The sequence below is a fragment of the Mastomys coucha genome, unplaced genomic scaffold (assembly GCF_008632895.1).
Source record: "Mastomys coucha isolate ucsf_1 unplaced genomic scaffold, UCSF_Mcou_1 pScaffold7, whole genome shotgun sequence".
Classification (NCBI taxonomy): domain Eukaryota; kingdom Metazoa; phylum Chordata; class Mammalia; order Rodentia; family Muridae; genus Mastomys; species Mastomys coucha.
The window spans coordinates 28,666,952-28,687,676 of NW_022196913.1; the positions used below are offsets into that span (position 1 = coordinate 28,666,952).

A 20,725-nucleotide genomic window follows, 5' to 3' on the forward strand; every position below is an offset into this window, starting at 1 on the left:
CTCAAAATAAGTAAGGCATCCTTGAGCCAAATACGAGTGACCATGACCTAGGGACACGAGTAAGGATTGCTCCAAGTTCCTCATGCTGCAATGTGGAGATGATTTAGGAAGTTTTAATGAATGAAGTAAAGTCTTAAGGGATTTCCTAAAGAGAATATCAGATAGTCAGGTCACAGCAAAGCAGGGAACCTTCCGCTACAGTCTTCACAGGCTCTCTGATGACACTCTTAGCTTTGGGGTTGATGGAAACTCGTGGTCTGCTAAGTGGATGCATTCCAAAGATTTTGTCTGACAGGCAAGGAAATATTGGCTCAGACACAGAGGTGGCTGATGGCTGACTGTTAAAGGAGCTGATGACGGCCTAGAATGGTTTTGACTATGGTTTACATCTCTCCATCAGCATGAAGTTCTAGGCAACCAACCAGCCTTTTAGAGTTCTCACAACTGGGGTGGATTTTCTTCATGGGTACTTCATGGACGCTTCAGTGTCCAGGAGAACCTCAGATAGATAATCCGTAAGAAGGCCTTTGCTACAGTCAAAGCATTTCCAGTGTTCTCCTAAGCCAGTTGTCAAAAATAAAACTGATCCATTAAAAGTTCTATTACTCCAGGGTACACTGGGAGAGCACAAAAGGACTCGTCAGCACGGATTCTCCCTCCACGGCCTCCAAAATAGTGAAGAATCACCATTTCTCAAACCTCCACAAGTTATAATAGAGATCCCCACAATGTGTGCTTAATTTAAGTTCCAGTGAAATCAGATGCCTTCCTAGGAATCCTGATCTTTATCCCTCGGCAAAGGCCCACTCCAGTGGCTACTTAAGCCTTAGGCAGCAGACATAATTTATCCCATTACTTGCATAGCAATGGACATAAAATGAGTCTAAATGATTTATATACCTCAAATATAGAGCTAAGGATCAAGTCAAAATCTGAAGGTAAATGTCAAACTAGGCTACGCAGAAAAGCAAACGGAGTGTATGAGCCTTCATGGCCCATAACCATACAAGCAATGCAAATAGTTCAACAGAGCTTTCAAAATAATAGTTCTTTGAAATGTACCTGTCTAACACATTAGTGACAAGAGCACAAAACAAACCAAAGACTGAACCCTGAGAATGCCCCAGGAACCCCATATACCAGAAAACCCAACAAATAGAATGTTCTTCACAAACAGGCCAGAAGCCAAGGATTCCTTTATCAGCTCAATATGTGTTCACAGGCAACTGATACCCAAGGGTCAGAGAATGAAGAAAGCTCCCTGCTGGGAATCCACCTCCTTCCAACCAGTGCATCAGTGAGCCCCAGGTTTGCTTCCTGGTTGGCTTTTCCAAAGTTGTTGTCCATTGACTTCGATTCATTTAACCCCAGCACTTTACGAGGAATTAGGAAACAAAGTCACAGTCATTGAGGTTTGTTTCTAAACTCAGCCAAGCTGGGCCTTTTCCTCACAGTGTCACAGTTTTATACAGACCAGGAGACCAAGCTGGAACATGCACACATTCACCTAAGTTGTCAGAACTGTACCGAGTCTCTTTGTACAAGGCAAATTCCTCGTGGACACCAGGACTTCAGGCTATCCCTTCCCCTAGCATTGGATATCAGAGAAGGTTTTAGTAGTCTGGCAACGGCAGAGTTCCATCTTGGTCTTCTAGGGTGAGTGTCTCTGGAGAGGGAGTTAGTCAATGTGGACATGCTTTATGCAGCTCCAGTTTTCCAGCGAATCCCTTGGCATGGCCGTGTAATGTCCAGGTGGTGTGGTAGAGATTCCCTAAAGACTTTAACCTCCTGATTTAAGGCACCCTGCTCTTTGGCAGGCTGGACACACATACTTGGTGCCATGAGTAGGTAGCAGCATGCCTGCTGCTTTTGGCAATGGTATCATTTATTGAGCACCCAGTGTATAACCTCGTGTTAACTGTTTTCTGGTCATAGACTTACTTGTTTCCCCCACAGTCTTATGAGGAATTTTATAGATGAAGAAACTGAGGCAGTAGTTCTTAGCTCGACCCTGGATTTGAGCTGGCCCAGCTTCTCATCTGCACCCTGCTTTCCCCGACTCTGTCCCAGCGCTCTTGGCTCCCCATTCTGTCCTCAGCCTGTGTCCCATGTCCAGGAGTCCTCTCCCTTTTTTCTTTCTTTGGCTCTGTGCTCCTGCCAGCATGATACATTTTCTAAGGATAGGAGGGAATGAACTCCCACATTGCCAGGGCCCCCTGAGAGCTGTTGTGTTTTCATTTCAGATCCGTTGCCGTGTGAATGTCATCAGATATGTGGTGAAGAACGGCCTGCTGTGGGATGACCTGTATATTGGATTCCAGACCCGATTGCAGCGGGACCCTGATATATACCATCATCTGTAAGCCTAGCCCAAGAATGCTTGATGCCACGGGGCTGTGGTGGGGGAGGGGCATGGGGCACAGAGGGTGCACAGGGAAGTGGAGTCAGTAGCTGACTGTGTCCCCCAAGTTAGCAGAGATAGGAAAGGCTCCATCCATTTTTCTGTGTTTTTAAGACAGCCTATCATTCTGTAGCCCAGGCTAACTCCTGACAGTCTCTACTTTCACTGTCTCTCATAGGCTGGGTTTACAGGAATATACCATCATATCTGGCTCTCCTTTTTAACAAGAAACTTGAGCTCAGTGTTTTGTAGACTGGGGGCTTACAGGAATAACCCACTGTATTTATGCCTACTTATACTCAGAAACTTCATATACTATTAAGATCATATTTGGAATCTGAGAAAGAACAATTTTCTGACTTTACATGCACAAGATCAGTAAAAAAGAATGTAGTCTTATTATCACTACTGGCCCTCTGAGAAGATGAAGACATCTAATTTTGAAAATTCCAGTTATTTAAAGTGTCCAGGCTGCAGTGATGGTTCAGCGGGGACGGGTTCCGTTGTTAAGTCTGCTGACCTGAATTCAGTCCCAGTGGGACAAACGGTGGAAGGAGAGAGATGACTTCTGAAAGTTGGTCTCTGACCTCCACATGCACACCACACACACATGCATACATTCACACACACAAAATAAACTAATTAGAATAGAATTTTTAAAAATTAGAATCTCTAAATAAAGCCCTCTAGTGCATTGAAATAATCATTTAAGTTTTTTTTTTTTAAACTTATCTCCTTTACAGTTTTAGTTTTCTTTGTTTGGTTGGGTTGGTTGAGACAGTCCCTCATTCTATAGCCCAGATCAGCCTGGAACTTATTTTATAACCTAAGCTGTCTCCAAACCTCCCATGATCCTCCTTGGCTCAGCTTCTAAAATGCTGAGATAACAGGTGTGAGCCACCACATGCAGCCCCCACCCTTTATTGTCTTAAAACTGTATTTTAAAATATAAAGAACGTAGGCGTATGTGTCTGTTATAGCCAGTACGGTTTCGATTGCCCCTCCTATGAAACCTGTTTCCTGCCCCTCCCTCCGTCCTCTCTCAGGATGACTCTTGATAAAGGGCTGTGTCTCCCTGGCCTGTATCTCTGCCTACCCAGACTTGAGTAGATATAGTGACATGTCACATATTGTTGGGGGGCGAAGGGGAGATGATACCACGGTATCTCAGTGCCACACCAGTATAGACATTCTGCAACTTCATCTAGAATATTCCAACAACGACCAAGAGCTGGCTTTTCTGCCCATCTTCTTACTCTTGGAGTTGGGACATATGAGTTTTGCTCATTTTCAACAGAGCACATGTCACCAGTGCTGTAGAGCAAAAACACAGGACACATTCCTTCCCACCCCAAAACCTCTGTCTCAATGTGCTAATTAATGGCAAAGGAGTCAGAACGGTTCCTCTGTGTGCCCATGTGCACATATGCATGTGGAGGTCATAGAACACTCGGGGTGGCTGTATAAAGAAAAGCAGATAAAAGGGACCCACAGCTCAAATCCATCTTCAGGGCATTGGGATAGGACAGAAGTGTGCACAGTCACGTAGTCCAGCCAAGCTGTGGTCTGACTGGGCCATTACCTCAGTTCTCAATTTGTACAGTGGAGTGGATGGAAGAAGCCCTTATTACCTGTCATCACTTCAGGGAATGAGCTGGGTCCTTCAGAATGGTCACTACTGTTCCTGGGTATAGCCTCACCCCCTAAGTGGATAGTTGCCCTCATGGTGAGGTACAGAGGTGTATTGTGTGTGTCGGGGCATTGGTTTGTTCTTTCTGGAAATCAAGGTAACCACGAGTTAGGATAGTGAATTATCTTTGTGCCTTGAAGCAGGATGAGCTAGGTTAGGTAGGTAGTCATTAACAATGCTAGTGCAGAGCCCAAGAATCTGAGCTGCAGTGATGGAGACAGACAGAGTGAAGGCAGAGGTGCCAGCCCTCACATTCTGCTTTAGTCATCTTGTGGTCTCAAGTGAGTGACCACTGCTCTTGAGCAAACACAGCTGCCCAGCACTGGTCATGCCTACAGCTGGCATCTTACTCTAGGGAGAAAGAGAGGGAATGTAGAAAGTTCCGGTAGATGCCATTTCTGTATAAAAATAATCAACTGTGGAATCATCTCAGGTATGGATGCTGAAACTCTCTCGTCATACTGTATGGCTGGTTTTGGTTGTTGTTTTGTTTTGTAGGAATTGAAACAGAATCTCACATAGTCCGAGCTGGCTTCAAATTCCCCACATAGCTGAGAATGACCTTGAATTGGTGGCCCTACTGCCTCTGCCTCTCTAGTGCCAGGATTACAAGCATGACCTTTTGCCACATCTGGCTTATATTATGTTTTGAGAACAAAAGTCATGAGTATAAGACTTCTGATGAGTCTTGAGAATCAGTTACAGCCCTATTTAACTCTTAAAACAGGACCTAATTCTTTATTATTGTTGTTGTTGTTGTTTGTATTTAGTTTTTTTGTGTGTGTTTTGTTTTTATTTTTACTTTACTTTTTGAGACAGGGTTTCTCTGTGTCACTCTGGTTGTCCTGGAACTTGCTTTGTAGTCCAGGCTGGCCTTGGATTCACAGAGATCGCCTGCCTCTGCCTGAAAAAAATTTTTTTAAATATGAAAAAAGTAAGATCAGAAATATTCTTCACTTGGGTAGAACAATTTGTACTTGGTATCTGGATCATCTTTCCCTCCCTGTTTCCAAGAACACTGTGAGGTCTTCCCAGAGAGGACACTGCTGTCCTCATTCTTGAACCTACATGGCCTCATCTCTGTCTCTTTTCTCCCACGGGCATTTTAATGCCAGCCTCCCTGATACCATACACTAGGATTCAGACCTCCTTTAACAGTCTTTGGCCATTGAGCCTTCCAGCTTCTCACCATTTGAAACCATGGTCATGTCTGCACCTCTTGGCACATTCCCTGTGCTTTCCTCAGGGTGAGTTCCTGGGTGTGTCATTTCTGAGTCTAGTTCAGCAGTCAGCCAGGCCATTCTTCAGGAAGCAGGTTCACCTTCCTACGTCTAAGGGGGTATAGTCACCTTGGCTAGCACTCCAACATGATGCTTTTGTGTGAAGCATCTTGTATGAAGGTAACTTTCACAAATGGGAATTTCTTAAAGTAGATGCGCTACAGACAGACAGATAGCTGTCCTGTTTTAAGGACTCTGAAAATTCAGTAACTGAAACAGCAGGACAAGACTTTTCTGGGGAGAGCTGAGACCAGGCTCCAAAGAAATCCTGGACACGCAAGAGGCATTGGCATTCAAAGCTCATGTCTCTTTGCTTTGTTTCTTGTAGGTTTTGGAATCATTTTCAGATAAAACTCCCTCTAACACCACCCAACTGGAGGTCGTTCCTAATGCACTGTGGTTAGACTGGACCTGGCATGTGCCAGGTAAGCACTGTGTGGGACTGGTAGACACCTAGCCATGTATCCTATGGTATTCGGTCCATCCCCTGAATTACAGGAAACCTAACTTCCAGGGGATCATGAAAGAGAGATTACATGAAAACGCTGAGGTATATGAATAAATATATAAAGGCATAAAGAAGACATAAAGAACTTGCTCAGAGTCCACAGGCTCCTTGGAAGGGTTGAGGTGACACAGACTGCTAAGGAAAACAGACACTGTTTTGGAGAGAAATACTGAGTACAAAAGGAGAGAGAACAATAATGCTGGGAAAGGGAACTGCTGAGAGCAATGGCTGAGATGAAGCCTGAGATCAGCTTTTGTGGCACAAGTCAGATTTGCCCATTCCCCAGCCAGGCATAGAGTCACATTAGCTGTGCTACAAAGCTTGCTCCAACCTATATGTGATCAAAAGGATCACATGCTGTGGAAATGGTAATTTTCTTGAGCCATGCATTTATATTCATTTATCCCACCAATGCCTACCCCTCTGTATTTATTATATATTAACACTTGCCTCTTCAGTACAGTGTCAGGGCTGAAGAGATGACTCAGTTGGGAAAGTGTTTGTCATATACATATGGGAACCCAAGTTACTCCTCAGCATCCATACAGAAAGGCAGCCTTGGGGGAACATGTTTGTCATTCCCGTGCTGGAGAGAGGAAGACAGGCAGATCTCTGGGGCTTGCTGGCCAGTCAGTCTAGCCTAACCAGTGAGTTCCAGCCAATGAGATCCAGTCTCAAAACAAGATGGCCATCTCTTGGGGAAGACACCTGAACGGGCCTCTGGCACATACCCAAGTTCATGCATATACGTATAGGTTTTGTAATAATTGTCCTAGTACACAGCACCACACCCCCACTGCATAATTGTATAGGTGATACACACTCAAGGAGGAAAAGAACACATTTCATAGTTGTGAGAAAGTAACCGACAAAAGCAACCGAGGGAAAGGAGGGTTTGTCTTAGCTCACAGTTACAGCAAACAGACAACATTGTTGGGGAACGCAGGGCAGTAGGAGTGGTGGCAGCTGGCTGGCTGGTCACATTGTACCCCAGCCATCCCAAAGAGAGATGAATGTTTGTGCTTTGTTCACTTGTTCTTTCTACTCAATCTAGGACCCCAGCCCATAGGATGGTGCCTGCACATTCAAGATGGGTCTTCCCTGCCTGGATAAACCTTTCTGGAAACACTTTCATAGACATATCCATAACTACCATTACTCATTGGCAGTCTTTTATTCAGAGATGGCAAACAATGCCCCCCCCCAAAAATCAAGAATTTGCTCTTACATCTTGGACGCAGCAGTTTATGCCAAGGAAGACAAATTTCTATCAGCAGGGACAAACACTACATTTAAAGGATGTTCACATATGTGCCTGTGGTGCATTGTAGCATAGACTAACTCAGAACTACTTTATTGGGGCTGGTGTTGTGGCTTGGTAGTATAGCATATGCTTAGAGTGCATGAGGCTCTGGGTTCCACCCCAAGTATGAATTTGCCCCCAAATTCATCCCATGCACACTCCTGTGCCAGGAGAACCAAGAAAAGCCAAGAATGAACTCTGCATGGGAAATAAAGCCTAACAAAGGGAAAAGGGAGTCCCAGCATAGTAGGAACAGGAAGGGAAAGCTACAAAACTCCAGCAGCAAAAAGGAAGAAAGCTGGAGAAGAGAGGGTGGGCTGGGAGGAAGGGGGGGCTGGAAGAAAATGGGAACGAGGAGATGCTGCTGGTAAAAAGAAAAATGTGAAAGTGGCTCCTGTGTTCTTTGATCAATCCATCCTCCAGGCAGCTTCAGGACAATGTTTTTCAGAGTCCTGTTGGCACCATCTACTTCCCAAACACAGGCCGGGAGCCCAAAGGTCCCATCTCACTGGAACTGAAATGACTTTGATTCTGTTGTGAAATATGCCGATTAATGAAGCCTGGGAGTTCTAATAGTTCTAGAGATCTTTGACTGATGGCTCATGAGAACACTAGTTAATAATCTTAGAGAGAAAATATTTTTAAAATCTGTAGAGATTAAGAATCTTTGTCTTCAAGATTACCACAACAAAAAGCCATGAAAAAGCATCCCTTTTAGAATTTGAAAAACATTGTTTCAATGTTTAAAATAGGCAAGTAAGTTGCCTGTGGTTTTTTTTTTCTATTTTCTATTTGATTGTTTCCATGTACTAATGTGTTTTTAAGGAACTGTAGGTTCTCCTTTGCATATTGTTTTTCCATCCTGCAGTCAAGTACACTCTCTGACTTTGTCACCTACCTCTTGAATTTGACCTCAGAATCACTGCCTAACTCTAGTCAATGGAAAATCTCCTTCTCATTAAAATCAGCAACATGAATAGTAGACTATTCTTGTTCATATCACACTAGGAAAAATATAAGTGGTTGGAAGTTGGAGATTAGACTTTGTGATTTATACTAGAGAGTAAATTATTCAGTTACTACTAATATAATATAATGTTTATCCATATATATGTTCAGATGTATATGATGGGCAAATAAAAGATTGTTTTAAAATAGAAGTTTGTTTCTCACTCTGTAGCCCAGGCTGATCTCAAACTAGTGGCAATCCTCCTGCTTCAGTTGTCCAAGTACTGAGGTTGCAGAAGTCACACCACACTGGACTAAGATCTGTATCTTAGGATAAAAAGTCTCACCTTCCTACTGAACTCTTAGAAATGCTGCTTTAAGGTCATCTTGGTCACCTTTCCATTTCTCTTCCTGACATCAACAATTCCCCTCAGCCCTCTGGGGTGAGACTTCCTTCTCCCTGGCTTAAGCAAAAGTGAAATTGTATTCAGTAGGCATTTTTCATATCCTTTAATGAAGTTTATAGGAAATTCCCCTTTTAGTAATGAGATACAGAAAGGATTGGAGAGAGAGAGGGAGAGAGAGGGAGGAAGGGAAGAAAAGAGAGAGAGAGAGAGAGAGAGAGAGCGCCAAGGTAGCCTTAATCCTTGTCCTCCTGCTTCTTCCCAGTGCTGAATCACATGCCTGTGCTAATCATGCGCCATTCATGCACACCTTTTTTTAGTACAAAGAGTGACAGATCCACAGAGAATGTACAGTCTTTAAATAAATAGCGCTGGGTGACTTGGACAACAAGCATGGGTAGGACTGGGACTCGCTGGGCGTGAACGGAACTGTCATTTCCAGTCAGACAAAATGACAGCATTCTGGGACAGAGTAGTTTTTAGAAAAGTAAAAGCTCTGAGCTTTGAGAAGCTTGAGCCCACCTCTGCTGACTGTGTGTGCACAGTACCATAGTGTGTCCTGGCTTCCTAGAAGTGACACTGTGAACAGTAGAACTCCCCACCAAGACTCTGGATATGACTCATTCTGTTCCATTAACATAACTGTCAGTTCTTACCCAAAAGTCCACTGTGCACACACACAGATTCAGAGCATGTTCTGAAATAAGTGTTCCTACTCTTGTTACTCTCCTTTATCCATATTTTAAGGCAATCATTTATTTACCATCCATCTATCCATCCATTCATCCATCCATTTGTCTGTTTATGTAATGCAAGCTGGCCTTGAACTCCAGTTCCTCTTGCCCCATCCTCTCAAGTACGGTGGTTCATGTACAGACTATTACACACATCTCTCTAGAAACTTATCCAGGGATATCCGTTTATCCTGCTATGGCTTACTTTTGAATATCATGGGCTATGGGGATGGCTCAGTGAGTAAAGTCTCGAGGCCAAGCTTGATGACTTCAATCTAATCCTTGGAACCAACACGGTGAAAGGAAAGAAACAATTCCTGAAAATTGTTGTCTGAGACCTCCACATGTACATCTTGGCATGAGCAAGCACACATGCACACACACGCACACACACACACACCATATCAAAAATTTAAAAAGAAAATTATAACAGAAAAGTTATTACTAGCAACTGTTTCCCCCTTCACATGAACCTAGACTGAGGATCTGAGAGTGCCGTGAGGGAAGTGAGGAGGCGGGGACTTCTAGAGAGAAGGCCCTGAGGAGGGCACCCACAGACGTGGCATGGGGAATTTTAGTCAGGGTTCTCTAGAGGAACAGAACCACATGCACATGGACACATATAAATGATCAAAACAAATAACCCTAGACTCTAAGAAGCCAGGATTCAATTCTTAGGGCTGGCTTCAAGCGTTGAGGTAACCGTGGAACAGAAGTCTCTCACTGGGGGAATGTCTGGTACCTCGGTCCACCTGCAGGGTGTTTTGGTGGTCACAATCTGGTGATGGAAACCAAAAGTCTCTGGAGAGCTGCTAGTCCTAGCCCACAAGGAAAGCCTGGGGAAGCTGGTTCTGTTGGCAGAGAGGGAATCGGCGGCAGCAACAGAGCACATACCACTCTGCAGCAAAAGGGGAGACCACGAAAGCCAGAGGTGACATGCGCTTCCTTCTGAAAATACCCCCTTTACTAAGAGGTGACATGCGCTTCCTTCTGAAAATACCCCCTTTACTAAGAGGTGGCATGCGCTTCCTTCTGAAAATACCCCCTTTACTAAGTTCTTTCTTCTTTGGTTTTCCAAGACAGGGTTTCTCTGTGTAGCCCCGGCTGTCCTGGAACTCACTCTGTAGACCAGGCTGGCCTCGAACTCAGAAATCCGCCTGCCTCTGCCTCCCAAGTGCTGAGATTAAAGGCGTGCGCCACCACCGCCTGGCACTAGGTTCTTTCCTAAATTGTGGCAAGCTGACACCAGAACCCACCAGAACATGGGGCATTCCTACAAACACAGTTCATATGCTCAAGTGGTTCAGAAAAATATAGTTCAGCCAATAAAGTGTGCATGCCATGCAAACGTGAAGAACGGGGTTCAGATTTCCAGCACCCGTGTCAATCCCTGCAGTTATAGTGTGTGTCCATGATCCCAGCTGTAGGGAGGAGGGGATGCAGATACAGGGGGAGCTCTGGGGCTCATTGTCAAGCCAAGCCTGCTGAATTGATAAGCTCCAGGTTCAGTGAGGTACCCTGTCACACAAAATAAGGTAGAGAGTAATTGAGGAAGACACCCGATATTGACCTCTGACCTCTCAGTGCACAGTCACACATCCAACACACACACACACACACACACACACACACACACACGAACACACGGGTCATGGAAACCCTGCAAATGAAAGTGTTTACACTGATGACCTGGCTTTTCCAGGACTCACACCTTCCATGGGCTCTGCTTCTACCAGTGGGGTCACAGCCATCTTCTAGAGCAGTGGCTCACAACCTGTGGGTCACAACCCCTTTGGAGGTTGAGTGCCTCTTTTACAGGGGTCACTCAGTCAATCAGAAAACACAGATATTTACATTACGATTCATAGCAGCAGCAAAATTACAATTATGAAGTAGTGATGAAAATAATTTCATGGTGGGGGAGGGGTCGCCACATGAGGAGCTGTATATTAAAGGGTCCCAGCATTAGGGAGGTTGAGAACCACTACTGTAGGGAAAAACACAGGGGTTTCTTCTTTTCTCTCTCTCTTCCCCTTCCCCTTCCCTTTCCCCTTCTCCTTCTTCTTCTTCTTCCTTCCCCCTCCTTTCTTTTAACTGCATTCCTGGCATGTTAGAGAAAATCAAACCAATCTTTTGATTTCTCTTGCAGACAAATTAGTAGGCTAGTACTCATCATTTTTGAAGTATTATACTCTAAAAACTGACATGATTTCAACTGGTAATTATCTCCACTAAAATGTCTTCCTCTTGTACAAATAAACACTGTACTGTGCCATGTAAATAATAAGTATACAGAGGTAAAATAACAAGTGTCACCACCCATAAAAACAATGTAGGGTTTTTGTTGTTGTTGTTGTTTACTGATCCAAAAAAAGTATAATGCTTATTTTGAGAAAAATATGTTACGAGAAATATACCTTTTAGACCGGTACACGCCTTTCATCCCAGCACTTTGGAGGCAGAAGAAGGCAAGTCCCTGTGAATTCCAAGGATGATCTAATTGTTATGTTAAGAAAATATACTAGTGTGTGCACATGCTTCTCTCTCTCTCTCTTTCTCTCTCTCTCTCTCTCTCTCTCTCTCTCTCTTTCTCTCTCTCTCTCTCTGTGTGTGTGTGTGTGTGTGTGTGTGTGTGTGTGATACATTTAAATTCTTTCCATTGGCTGGAATTCCTGAGGCTGAGTTACTGATCTGTGTGTGGCTTTTGTTGGCATCTGCTCACCTTCCAAGGCATGTACAGGCCTGTGTGTATGACAGCCCTAGATTCTACAATTGCATAATTTGCATATACTGGTGTGCATTTGCTGATTTTCATGGAGTTCCACAACATTGATTCTGAAAAGACCCCTCCCTCTGCTGTTTGCAGTATCATTCATTCATAGACTAAGTTCTGATTTCATCCTTGTTGTGAGAAAGCATCCTGACAAAGGCGACTTAAGAAAAGGAGGCTTGTTTGTGTACAGTCACAAGGTACAGTTCATCATGTTGGAACGATGAGGCCAGGAGCTCCCAGCAGCCTGCCACATCCCCAGCAAGAGTCGAGCAAGAACAAATGGATGCCTGCTTTCACTCCACGTCCTCTTTACTTTTATCCGTTCCAGGCCCCAAACCTTGGGAACAGGGACACCCACAATGGGCAGATCTCCCCACTTCAATTAATGTGGTCAGAATGATCCTTCACAGACATGCCCGCAGGCCAACCTCACTCTTCTACACAGTCCCTCTCTGAGACTCCATTTCCAGGGGATTCTAGGATGTGCCGTTGACAAGCAGACCCGACCATCACAGACTATTTCTCTTTTAAAATTCCTTCAGAGGTTGGAGTATAGTTCAACGGTACTACATCAGTCTATACAACCCCCAGGCCATGCCCCAGAACACCATCATTGTGAATACACATACACACACACACACACACACACACACACACACACACACACAATTTCCTAAATGTCTTAAGGGTGATCATATTTTATGAAAAAAAAATGCTTTAAAATATACAGTACTTTTATCTATCACAAGGCATCAAATTACAAAAACATGAGACTCTACCTGACATGTTATTTTGTTTTTCATTAAAGAAATGCATTTCTTTTTAAATAGTATTTTTATTTATGCATATGTGTTTGGGTGCTTCTTTGTATGTGTACCACATGCATGTGCCTGCCGAGACCAGAAAATAGCAGCCGATCCTGTAAAGCTAGAGTTACAGGCAGTTGTGAGCAACTAGATATCAGACCTGGGTAGACTGCAAGAGCAGCAAGACTCTCAACCACTGAGCCATCTCTCAAGACTGATTTATTTACTGGGGGCAGGGGCCACACATGCCCTGCAGGGCAAGCTATGTGGCAGGTCTACCTCTACTCAGCCATCTCTCCAGCAGCATGTATTATTACTTTAGCAGTAAAAGACCAAAGACAATTGACAAAATGGGATAGCTGTCCAGAATTTAAGGATATTTACTTTTTCCTTTAGACTCAGTGAACTACTCTAATTTGAACGGGATAACGCACCAAGGCCTTTGGGAAACTGCAATGAGCCAAAGCTGTCAGTAGGTGGCGGAAGAACACCGCACACCATGGCTTGAGTTCTTTGAGGCTGTTGAGCTGTTTGGTTGGGAGACTCACAGAGAAACCACTCTCTTCAGGAGCACCTAGGGAGAGGAAGGCTTCCTTCCAGTGCATTCTGTTCCTGGAATCATCTGTTTTTATGAGAAACCTATAACCTAAGGCATTCAGGTTACATCTTGTACAGCAGAGCCTCTTGTGAGGGCATACAACATCTTCGTTCCTTCTGCCTTTCAGATTGAGGGCAATCAGATCGTATATTTCTTTTCTGAAACAAGACGTTGGTATGTAGCCCAGGATGCTCTCGGGATCTCAGCTCTCTTCCTTCCTCCATTCCACAGTTCTGAGCTTATAGGAATTACAGGCTTCTCTCTGATGGGCAAGTGTCTATTTTCCCTGCAAACTCTGAGAACCACCTATACAAATAAAGGAGTGTTTTCGTAACTTGCCATAGAAAACAGTTTGAGCCAGGCAGTGGTGGCACACGCCTTTAATCTCAGCACTTGGGAGGCAGAGGCAAGCGGATTTCTGAGTTCGAGACCAGCCTGGTCTACAGAGTGAGTTCCAGGACAGCCAGGGCTACACAGAGAAACCCTGTCTGGGAAGAAAAAAATAAAAAACCTCATAGTTTGAGTTTTGCTTCATTAGACAAGGCCACGTTTCCTTCTTGTCTTCCGGGTCATTGCCTTCTTCTTCTGCCTGCTCCCTTCCTAATCGTACATCTTTGGGAGACTAGGGATCAAAACAAGCCTGACTAAGGCCTTTATTTGTGGACATTGGGTCCAGTAAATACAAAAACACCAGATTCCCTGTCTTAGTCTGTTTTTGTCAACTTGACACAAACCTAGACATTATCTGAGAACCTCAACTGAGCAAATGCCTCCATCAGATTGCCTAGAGGAAAATCTAAGAACACTTTCTCGGTTAAGTATTGGTGTCAGGATGCAGCCTAGTGGGGGCAGTGGTCCTGGGGTTAATGAGAAAGCAACCTATGGTGGGCAAGCCAGTGGGCAATGCTCCTCCGTGGCCTCCACTTCAGTTCCTGCTTCCAGGTTCCTACCTTCAGTTCCTGTCCTGATTTCCATTTATGTTGGAGTGTGACCTGAGTGGTAAAATGAAATAAACCCTTTCCTTCTCTAGCTACTTTTCATGGTGTCTTGAGACACAGGGCTTGAGATATGGCTCCATGGTTGGGGACACTGACTGTTCTTCTAGGGGACTTGGGTTCAAATCCCAGCATCCACATGGCAGCTCCCAAGGTCTGTAACTCTAAGATCTGACATTTCCACATAAGACATACATGCAGGCAAAACACCAATCCACATAAAATAAAGATAAATAAGTTTTTTTTTAAAAGATGAAAAAAAAAAGGAAACCCAAGACACTCTTCTAGTGCTGAAAACTCTTTTCTTTCTTTTTTCTTTTTACCTTCCTCTTTTCTCTTCTTTTCTTTCCTTTCTTCTGTTTTCTTTAGAAAAAAGGACAACAAACTTACCGGTAGCTCAGACTTACAGGTCAGCCTGGAACTCCCAACAGTTCTCCTATCTCAGTGTCCTAGATGTCGGGTTCACAAACACGAGTCACCACTCCTAACTTGAAGAGTCAAGTCCTAAGGGTTAGGGTTAGGGTTAGGGTTAACGTTAGGGTTAGGGTGAGAACACACTAAGGTGAGACATACTAAGATAAGCCCTGAGTGTTCAGGAAGTGGAGTTTTAGTTCATAAACTAAGCTATGTGGCATGGCCACAGATACCATACCATCAAAAAGCACAGCTCCGAGAGGCCTTGTGTTTGTGGTCCTCTGGTACTCAGAAGGATGGGCCCTGCCTAAAAGCCTACCAGAGTCAGAGTATACATGGTTATTTTTGGAAGGTCCTCTCAGTATAAATCTATGAAGACCTTTGGTTCACTGATCCAAATTTACAGAGCCTTCGTTTCAGTAGCTGTAATTGACTTGTGTATCCAGGCCCCCGTCAGCAAGAGAATAGCTTCATTTCTCTCTCTCTTGCATAAAAGAACCCTGGAGCCACAGTGAGCTGCCTTCCTAAAATAGGTCAGATTCTTGCAAGGCCAGGCAGCAGAGTGATGTTTCTAAGGACCGCAGGCCAATGTTTTCCTGGAAAAATTAATTAAAATATCAGCGGCTTCACAAGCCAAGACCAAGCATCCTATTGCCCCTGGGGTAGAAAGATGCTATTAAGTATTAGGTTCAACTAGACTTTGGAGTCATAGTGACCAGGACTCTGGGACCATTACATCAGTGAGTCCCCGTTGTCCTCCCCCTACCAGTTCAAGTCCCACAAACCCTGGTGCATCTCCATGGCACTTATGGTGGATTATGACATGTCTGTCAGGAATTATTGTCATTATGTCAGCCTTGAGCACAGCACACAGAGTACTCATGAAGCCAGACGGGCTCTGGCACTATTACCCAGAAAATGTAGCATCTGTGTGCCTGTCCCAGAAGAGACCTATCCTGAGCTTGGAATTTCCTTTTCCCATCAAAAGGACAAAACTCCAAACTTCAGTCATGTCTCTCAAGAGTGACTTGAGACAGGAAAGAAGCAGTTGAGAGATAGTTGACTGTGCCGAGCAAGAAGTAAAGGCTGCACTGGGAAATAACAATAAAAAGAGGGATTCCTCCCATGGCAAAAATTCAGCCTGGGCTGTAACTTCACAGAGCTTGTTAGACAAAGCAAAACTGCATAGAAATAAAAATGCAAACCCCAACTCACAATGCTATGCTGGATGGACTTCTCACTCAGTCCCTGAGAGAGGAGTAACTTTGGATGGAGAGGAGAAAGGAACTGGGTCTCCAGAGAAAGGCACAATCCCTAATCTGGGCACATGAGCCCATGCTCCTTGGCACACTTAGCTCTGGGGCCTCACTGACTCATGCTGTAATCACTGGGCACCTCTGGATACTCATGGCTTCTGGAGCTTCTAGAGCCTAGATGGTGGCCCCCAGCTTTAAAGGATTTGACTTTAAAGGACTTAAACTTCATGATGGTACAGAAGTGTACTCATTCTATCTTTCCCTTTCAAAACACTTTTCGATATTCCACACTTTATAAGTTTGGCTTTGTGTTAGCGGTTTGCTCAGTTACAAGCTAGTGTAATCGTTAGGGAGACTAGACTAGGCTGTGACATTCCACGAGTTAAGTTTATTTTGTTTGTACCCATGATTGGCCTGTATATCATCATGCAGCCTAGGCTGGCCTTGAACTTGCAGTGATCAATCCTCTTGATTCATTGCCTGAGTACTAAGCTAACAGCCAGAGCCATACTGGACTTTGGGGTTTTTTTGTTTTATTTTGTTCTGTTTTTGTCTTGTTTGTTTGTTTGTTTGTTTTGTTTATTTTTTAATGTCTTTAGAAATGTATTTCCATGTTCATTGCATTGTAGCCCATAATAAGTGAAGATACATCAAAGTAACGGGAAGGACCTGACTGACACTAGGTCGCATTCCAGGTGCGGATTCAATTGTCTGTGCTGGTTTTCACAGCTTCAGGGACCGGCCTTACCAGAGGCATGGCTGTCTCTTTAGGGGCAGATCCAAGGAAGATCTCCTTTCCCTCTGCATTTCTGTGTACCTGCTTCCCAAGCGTTCCTGCCCCAGATCCATCTAGTTCCCAGTGCACCTTTCTTCCTTTGTACCCAAGGATCCCTGACTTCTCCATCCTGTACCTTCTGCATCCATCTCTCCTCTTCTGAAACTCAGAACCCCAGGCACCTGAGCATCTACTCGGTAGCCGGGCAAGGAATGTGACTTGCTCTTGACTGTTAGCTCTGGAGATCAGGGACAGCTTGTTGTAGCCTGTGGTCAGGCTGCCTGATCCAGCCATGCTCTCCAGGAGTACTTATTAGTAATAACAGCCAAGACGTACATAGCCTACATAGCCTACATAGTACTACATATTCGGCCATGCTATACAACATGCATTGATTCTGTCAAAATCCAAACGTTTTTGTTATCCTGTTTCAGCATCAAGGAAACGGACTGTCGGGGAGCTGGACACCTTGTATGGCCAAGGTCAGACCACCCTTTTGGATCCAGAATCTGCACTTGCGTCTCCCTACATACAGAGTCGGCTTTCCTTGTACCCTGTCCACGGTACACTGAAGGGACAGAGGAAGTGGCCTGTTGGTCATATGTCCCCAGGACCTTTGCAAGGATTCTAGGCACGTTTGTAGCTTGTACCCTGTGTGACCATCAGATCTGTACTTTGCCAGGAATGAACCCCTAGTACTCAGCCGTGGTGCGAGAGAAATTGGGGGCAGATGGTTGGAAGCCATCAAATCGTTCCTGCCTCTCCCACCTGTGCCTGCTGACTTCCCTCAGAAGGATGCAGAAGGGTGTCATCCGTCTTCTACATGACTGTCTGGGTTTTAAGGGCACAGCTGCATAGTTTTCTCTTTCCAGCTGCAGCAGCGACAGCTTGGATGTTTCAGATTCTTGGTGCTTTCAAAGCTGGGTTATGTCAACAAGGCTGTCCTCTGAAGATATTAAAGAGTATGAGAGGGTTTCACTTGCCGGAAGAACAGGAAACAATATGGTAGCTTCCAAATTATTAACATTAGGTAAAAATAATACTGAATGTTCTATTACCAGTACAAACAGCTTACTTTTTATCCATGGCTCTCCGTTAAAATGCAAAACTTTTAAAATATTTATTTTATTTTAAAAATTATGTACGTGCGTGTGCGCATGCCTGTGTGCGCTGGGGCCATTGGAGTCCAGAGGAAGATATTGGATGGTTTTGGAGCTGGAGTTGCAGCTGGTTGCGAGCCACCCAGTGTCAATACTGGGAATTGCACTCGGGTCCTCAGTGAGAACAGCGAGTGCTCTTAAACCACTGAGGCATAGCTCCAAATGCAAACTATTCTTAAAATAAAGTAAAGAACGCTTCATGAATTTGCATCTCTGTCTTTGTGCAGGGGCCGTGCACGCATGAGGACCTGAGTTCAGATCCCTGTGTAAGAGACAGGTGTGATGCACACCTGAAATCTCCACATTAGAGGGAGGGAGGCAGGAGAATCCTTAAGTTTGCTGGAAAGCCAGGGTATCAGGACAATGAGTGCCAGGTTTAGTGAGACACTCTTTCTCAAAAACTAAGTAGAGAGAAGCAGAGGAAGACACCTAACATTGAACTCTGGACACACACACACATACACACACACACACACACACTATTTCATTACCCAAACAGCCCCACATAAAACACACATTTAGATTGTTCCAGATCACCCATGTTATTTTGTTCTACTGAGCTTCTGTGCCCTGGACTGCAGAAGAAGATGGAGTTTCCCTGCCTCATGACTCCACTAGGTTGAGGACAGGAAAGAATGGCAGTGCTTAGCACGGTACCTAAAAGGAGGCTACAGCTCAAATAGAGTTTTCTCTTATTCCAGTTTTACATGGAGAGGGGGAGGGAGGACCTGAAACCCAAAGAAATTGTCTTCCCCCAAGTCCCGCAGTCAACACCAAAACTTCCCAGTGAAAACCTCTAGCTGCGTGGATATACTCCCTTCCGGAACTGTTGGTTCAAATACGTAAGTTATGAATTGTTTAAATTATGTTTTGTTCTTTCGGACTATACTGTGACAAGATAATGTCAGTTAGAGTCTAGAGTCCTGAGGATCAAAGCTGGCTAATCCACCCCTCACACACCCCCTTGCATCACACAAGAGGCTGGCAGATGGAGAGAATGTGGATGAACTTCTGTAAGCCCATTGCTGCCATTCCCTTCAAATCGAACCTTTCCCCATTGGGAGAAGAGGGGAACGCTCAGGAGATACAGGAATTTAAGAACTGAGTCCTCACCATGCTGGGTGGGCCTTCCCAGTGGTGTGCTGCCTGTTAGCTTCCCACGCATGTAACTCTAACAAACTCGTCGGTTTATAAAGTGAGCCGCAGGTGAGATTGCTGCTTTAGTCAATCATCGGTGTCCCATCTGAGGTGAAGAGGGGAAGACATCAGTTCTCATCTTCCCAGGAAAAAACCCGTAAGAAGAATGAATCTGAACACTGTTGTCAGTGATAACCCCAAGTCCTCACTCGGCTGCTCAAGCCAGTGTTTCTATATTGTAATCTCTGCTATATGATTATTAACAGTGCCTGTCTTAGTTAGGGTTTCTGTTTCTGTGATTACACACCATTACCAAAAAAGACAATTGGGGAAGGAAAAGGTTTATTTGACTACACTTCCACAGTACAGTTGATCGCTGAAGGAAGTCAGGACGGGAGAGCAGGCACTTGGAGGCAGGAGGTGATGCAGAGGCCGTGGAGGCATGCTGCTTACTGGCTTGCTCCATGAGGATTGCTCAAGCTGCTTTCTTATAGAACCCAGAACCCAGGGATGGCACCATCCACAATGGACTGGGCCCTTCCACGTCAATCACTAATTAAGACAATGCCCCACAGGCTCACCCACAACCCGATCCTATAGAGGCATTGTCTCAATCCAGGCTTCTTCCTCTGGGATGATTCTAGCTGGGGTCAAGTCAACCTAAAGCTATCAAGGACAGTGCCATTTCGTTTCTCAAAATGTCTTGGTCTTACATTGCTGCTTTGCCCATGGCAGCAACAGCATTATCAGACAGTACATTCTTGTCTTTTAGCTTCTTGCCTTTGCAACAACAGCGTGTCTTGAACCCCTGGGTTTTTTCTTCATCTCTTATTGTGGATTGCTCTACAGTTCAAACATTTCTCTTAAAAATGACTCTTTATCCCCCTTCCTCTAGTTTTCCTTGCAGATAGATGCTCAGCTGGGCCATGGAGGTTGGAGATGAATGACTGGGAGTTCTGTGACCCAGTCTGCTGACTGGTTATCTCATCCACTGGCTGGTAAATCACTGTGTCTCCTCCTCCCCACCCCCACGCCCGCCCCCAGAGCACCGAGCATTCATCCTAAAATTGGAGGAGTAGGCTGGACCTCTCAGGGTTGTAATGGAATACTTGGAAAAGGTCAGCTGCCTGTTAGTCACATTATTCATCCTTAATGGGAACAGCATAAAGAGATCATAAGAGTGAAGCAAACAGGACAAGTGTCCTTCCTCGTTTTATTACACGTTGTCCTTGTTAGTCATCAACACACTCCCTGAAGAGTCACGGAACAATGATGCTGTTCCATGCTGATGAGGAAGAAATTCGACTTAAGAATGCACTTCCAGAAGCAGGAACCAACATCTGTCCCAACACTGGGAGTAACTGAGACTAGCGGGACCAGGCACACAGGAAGTTCGCCAGCCCAGTGACTCGGGTTCCTTTCGGTCTGTCTGGGCTGGGGTCCAGAGCAGACCTTGGGCGCAACCTCTGCAGCCCGTCCCACAACACCCAGAGGAAGCTCCACTCCCAGGCGCTCTGACACACCCAGGATCAGAGGTGAGCAG

General features: G+C 44.8%; 1 protein-coding gene across 12 annotated transcripts in view; it reads left to right on the forward strand.

Annotated features, from left to right (window-relative positions):
- LOC116081601 (cytidine monophosphate-N-acetylneuraminic acid hydroxylase) overlaps positions 1 to 18,249 on the forward strand; it is a 107,258-nt gene extending 89,009 nt beyond the window's left edge. For 11 of the 12 annotated variants that reach the window (XM_031358136.1, XM_031358134.1, XM_031358144.1 and 8 more), the window contains 3 exons: positions 2,244 to 2,359; positions 5,700 to 5,796; positions 6,934 to 8,342. In XM_031358136.1, the coding sequence (XP_031213996.1) occupies positions 2,244 to 2,359; positions 5,700 to 5,775 (192 nt within the window). In that variant the 3' untranslated portion in view covers positions 5,776 to 5,796; positions 6,934 to 8,342. Of the gene's footprint in view, positions 1 to 2,243; positions 2,360 to 5,699; positions 5,797 to 6,933; positions 8,343 to 17,319 lie in introns of those variants that run through there. The other variant, XM_031358140.1, reaches the window with a different exon arrangement.
- Positions 18,250 to 20,725: the final 2,476 nt, after the last annotated feature.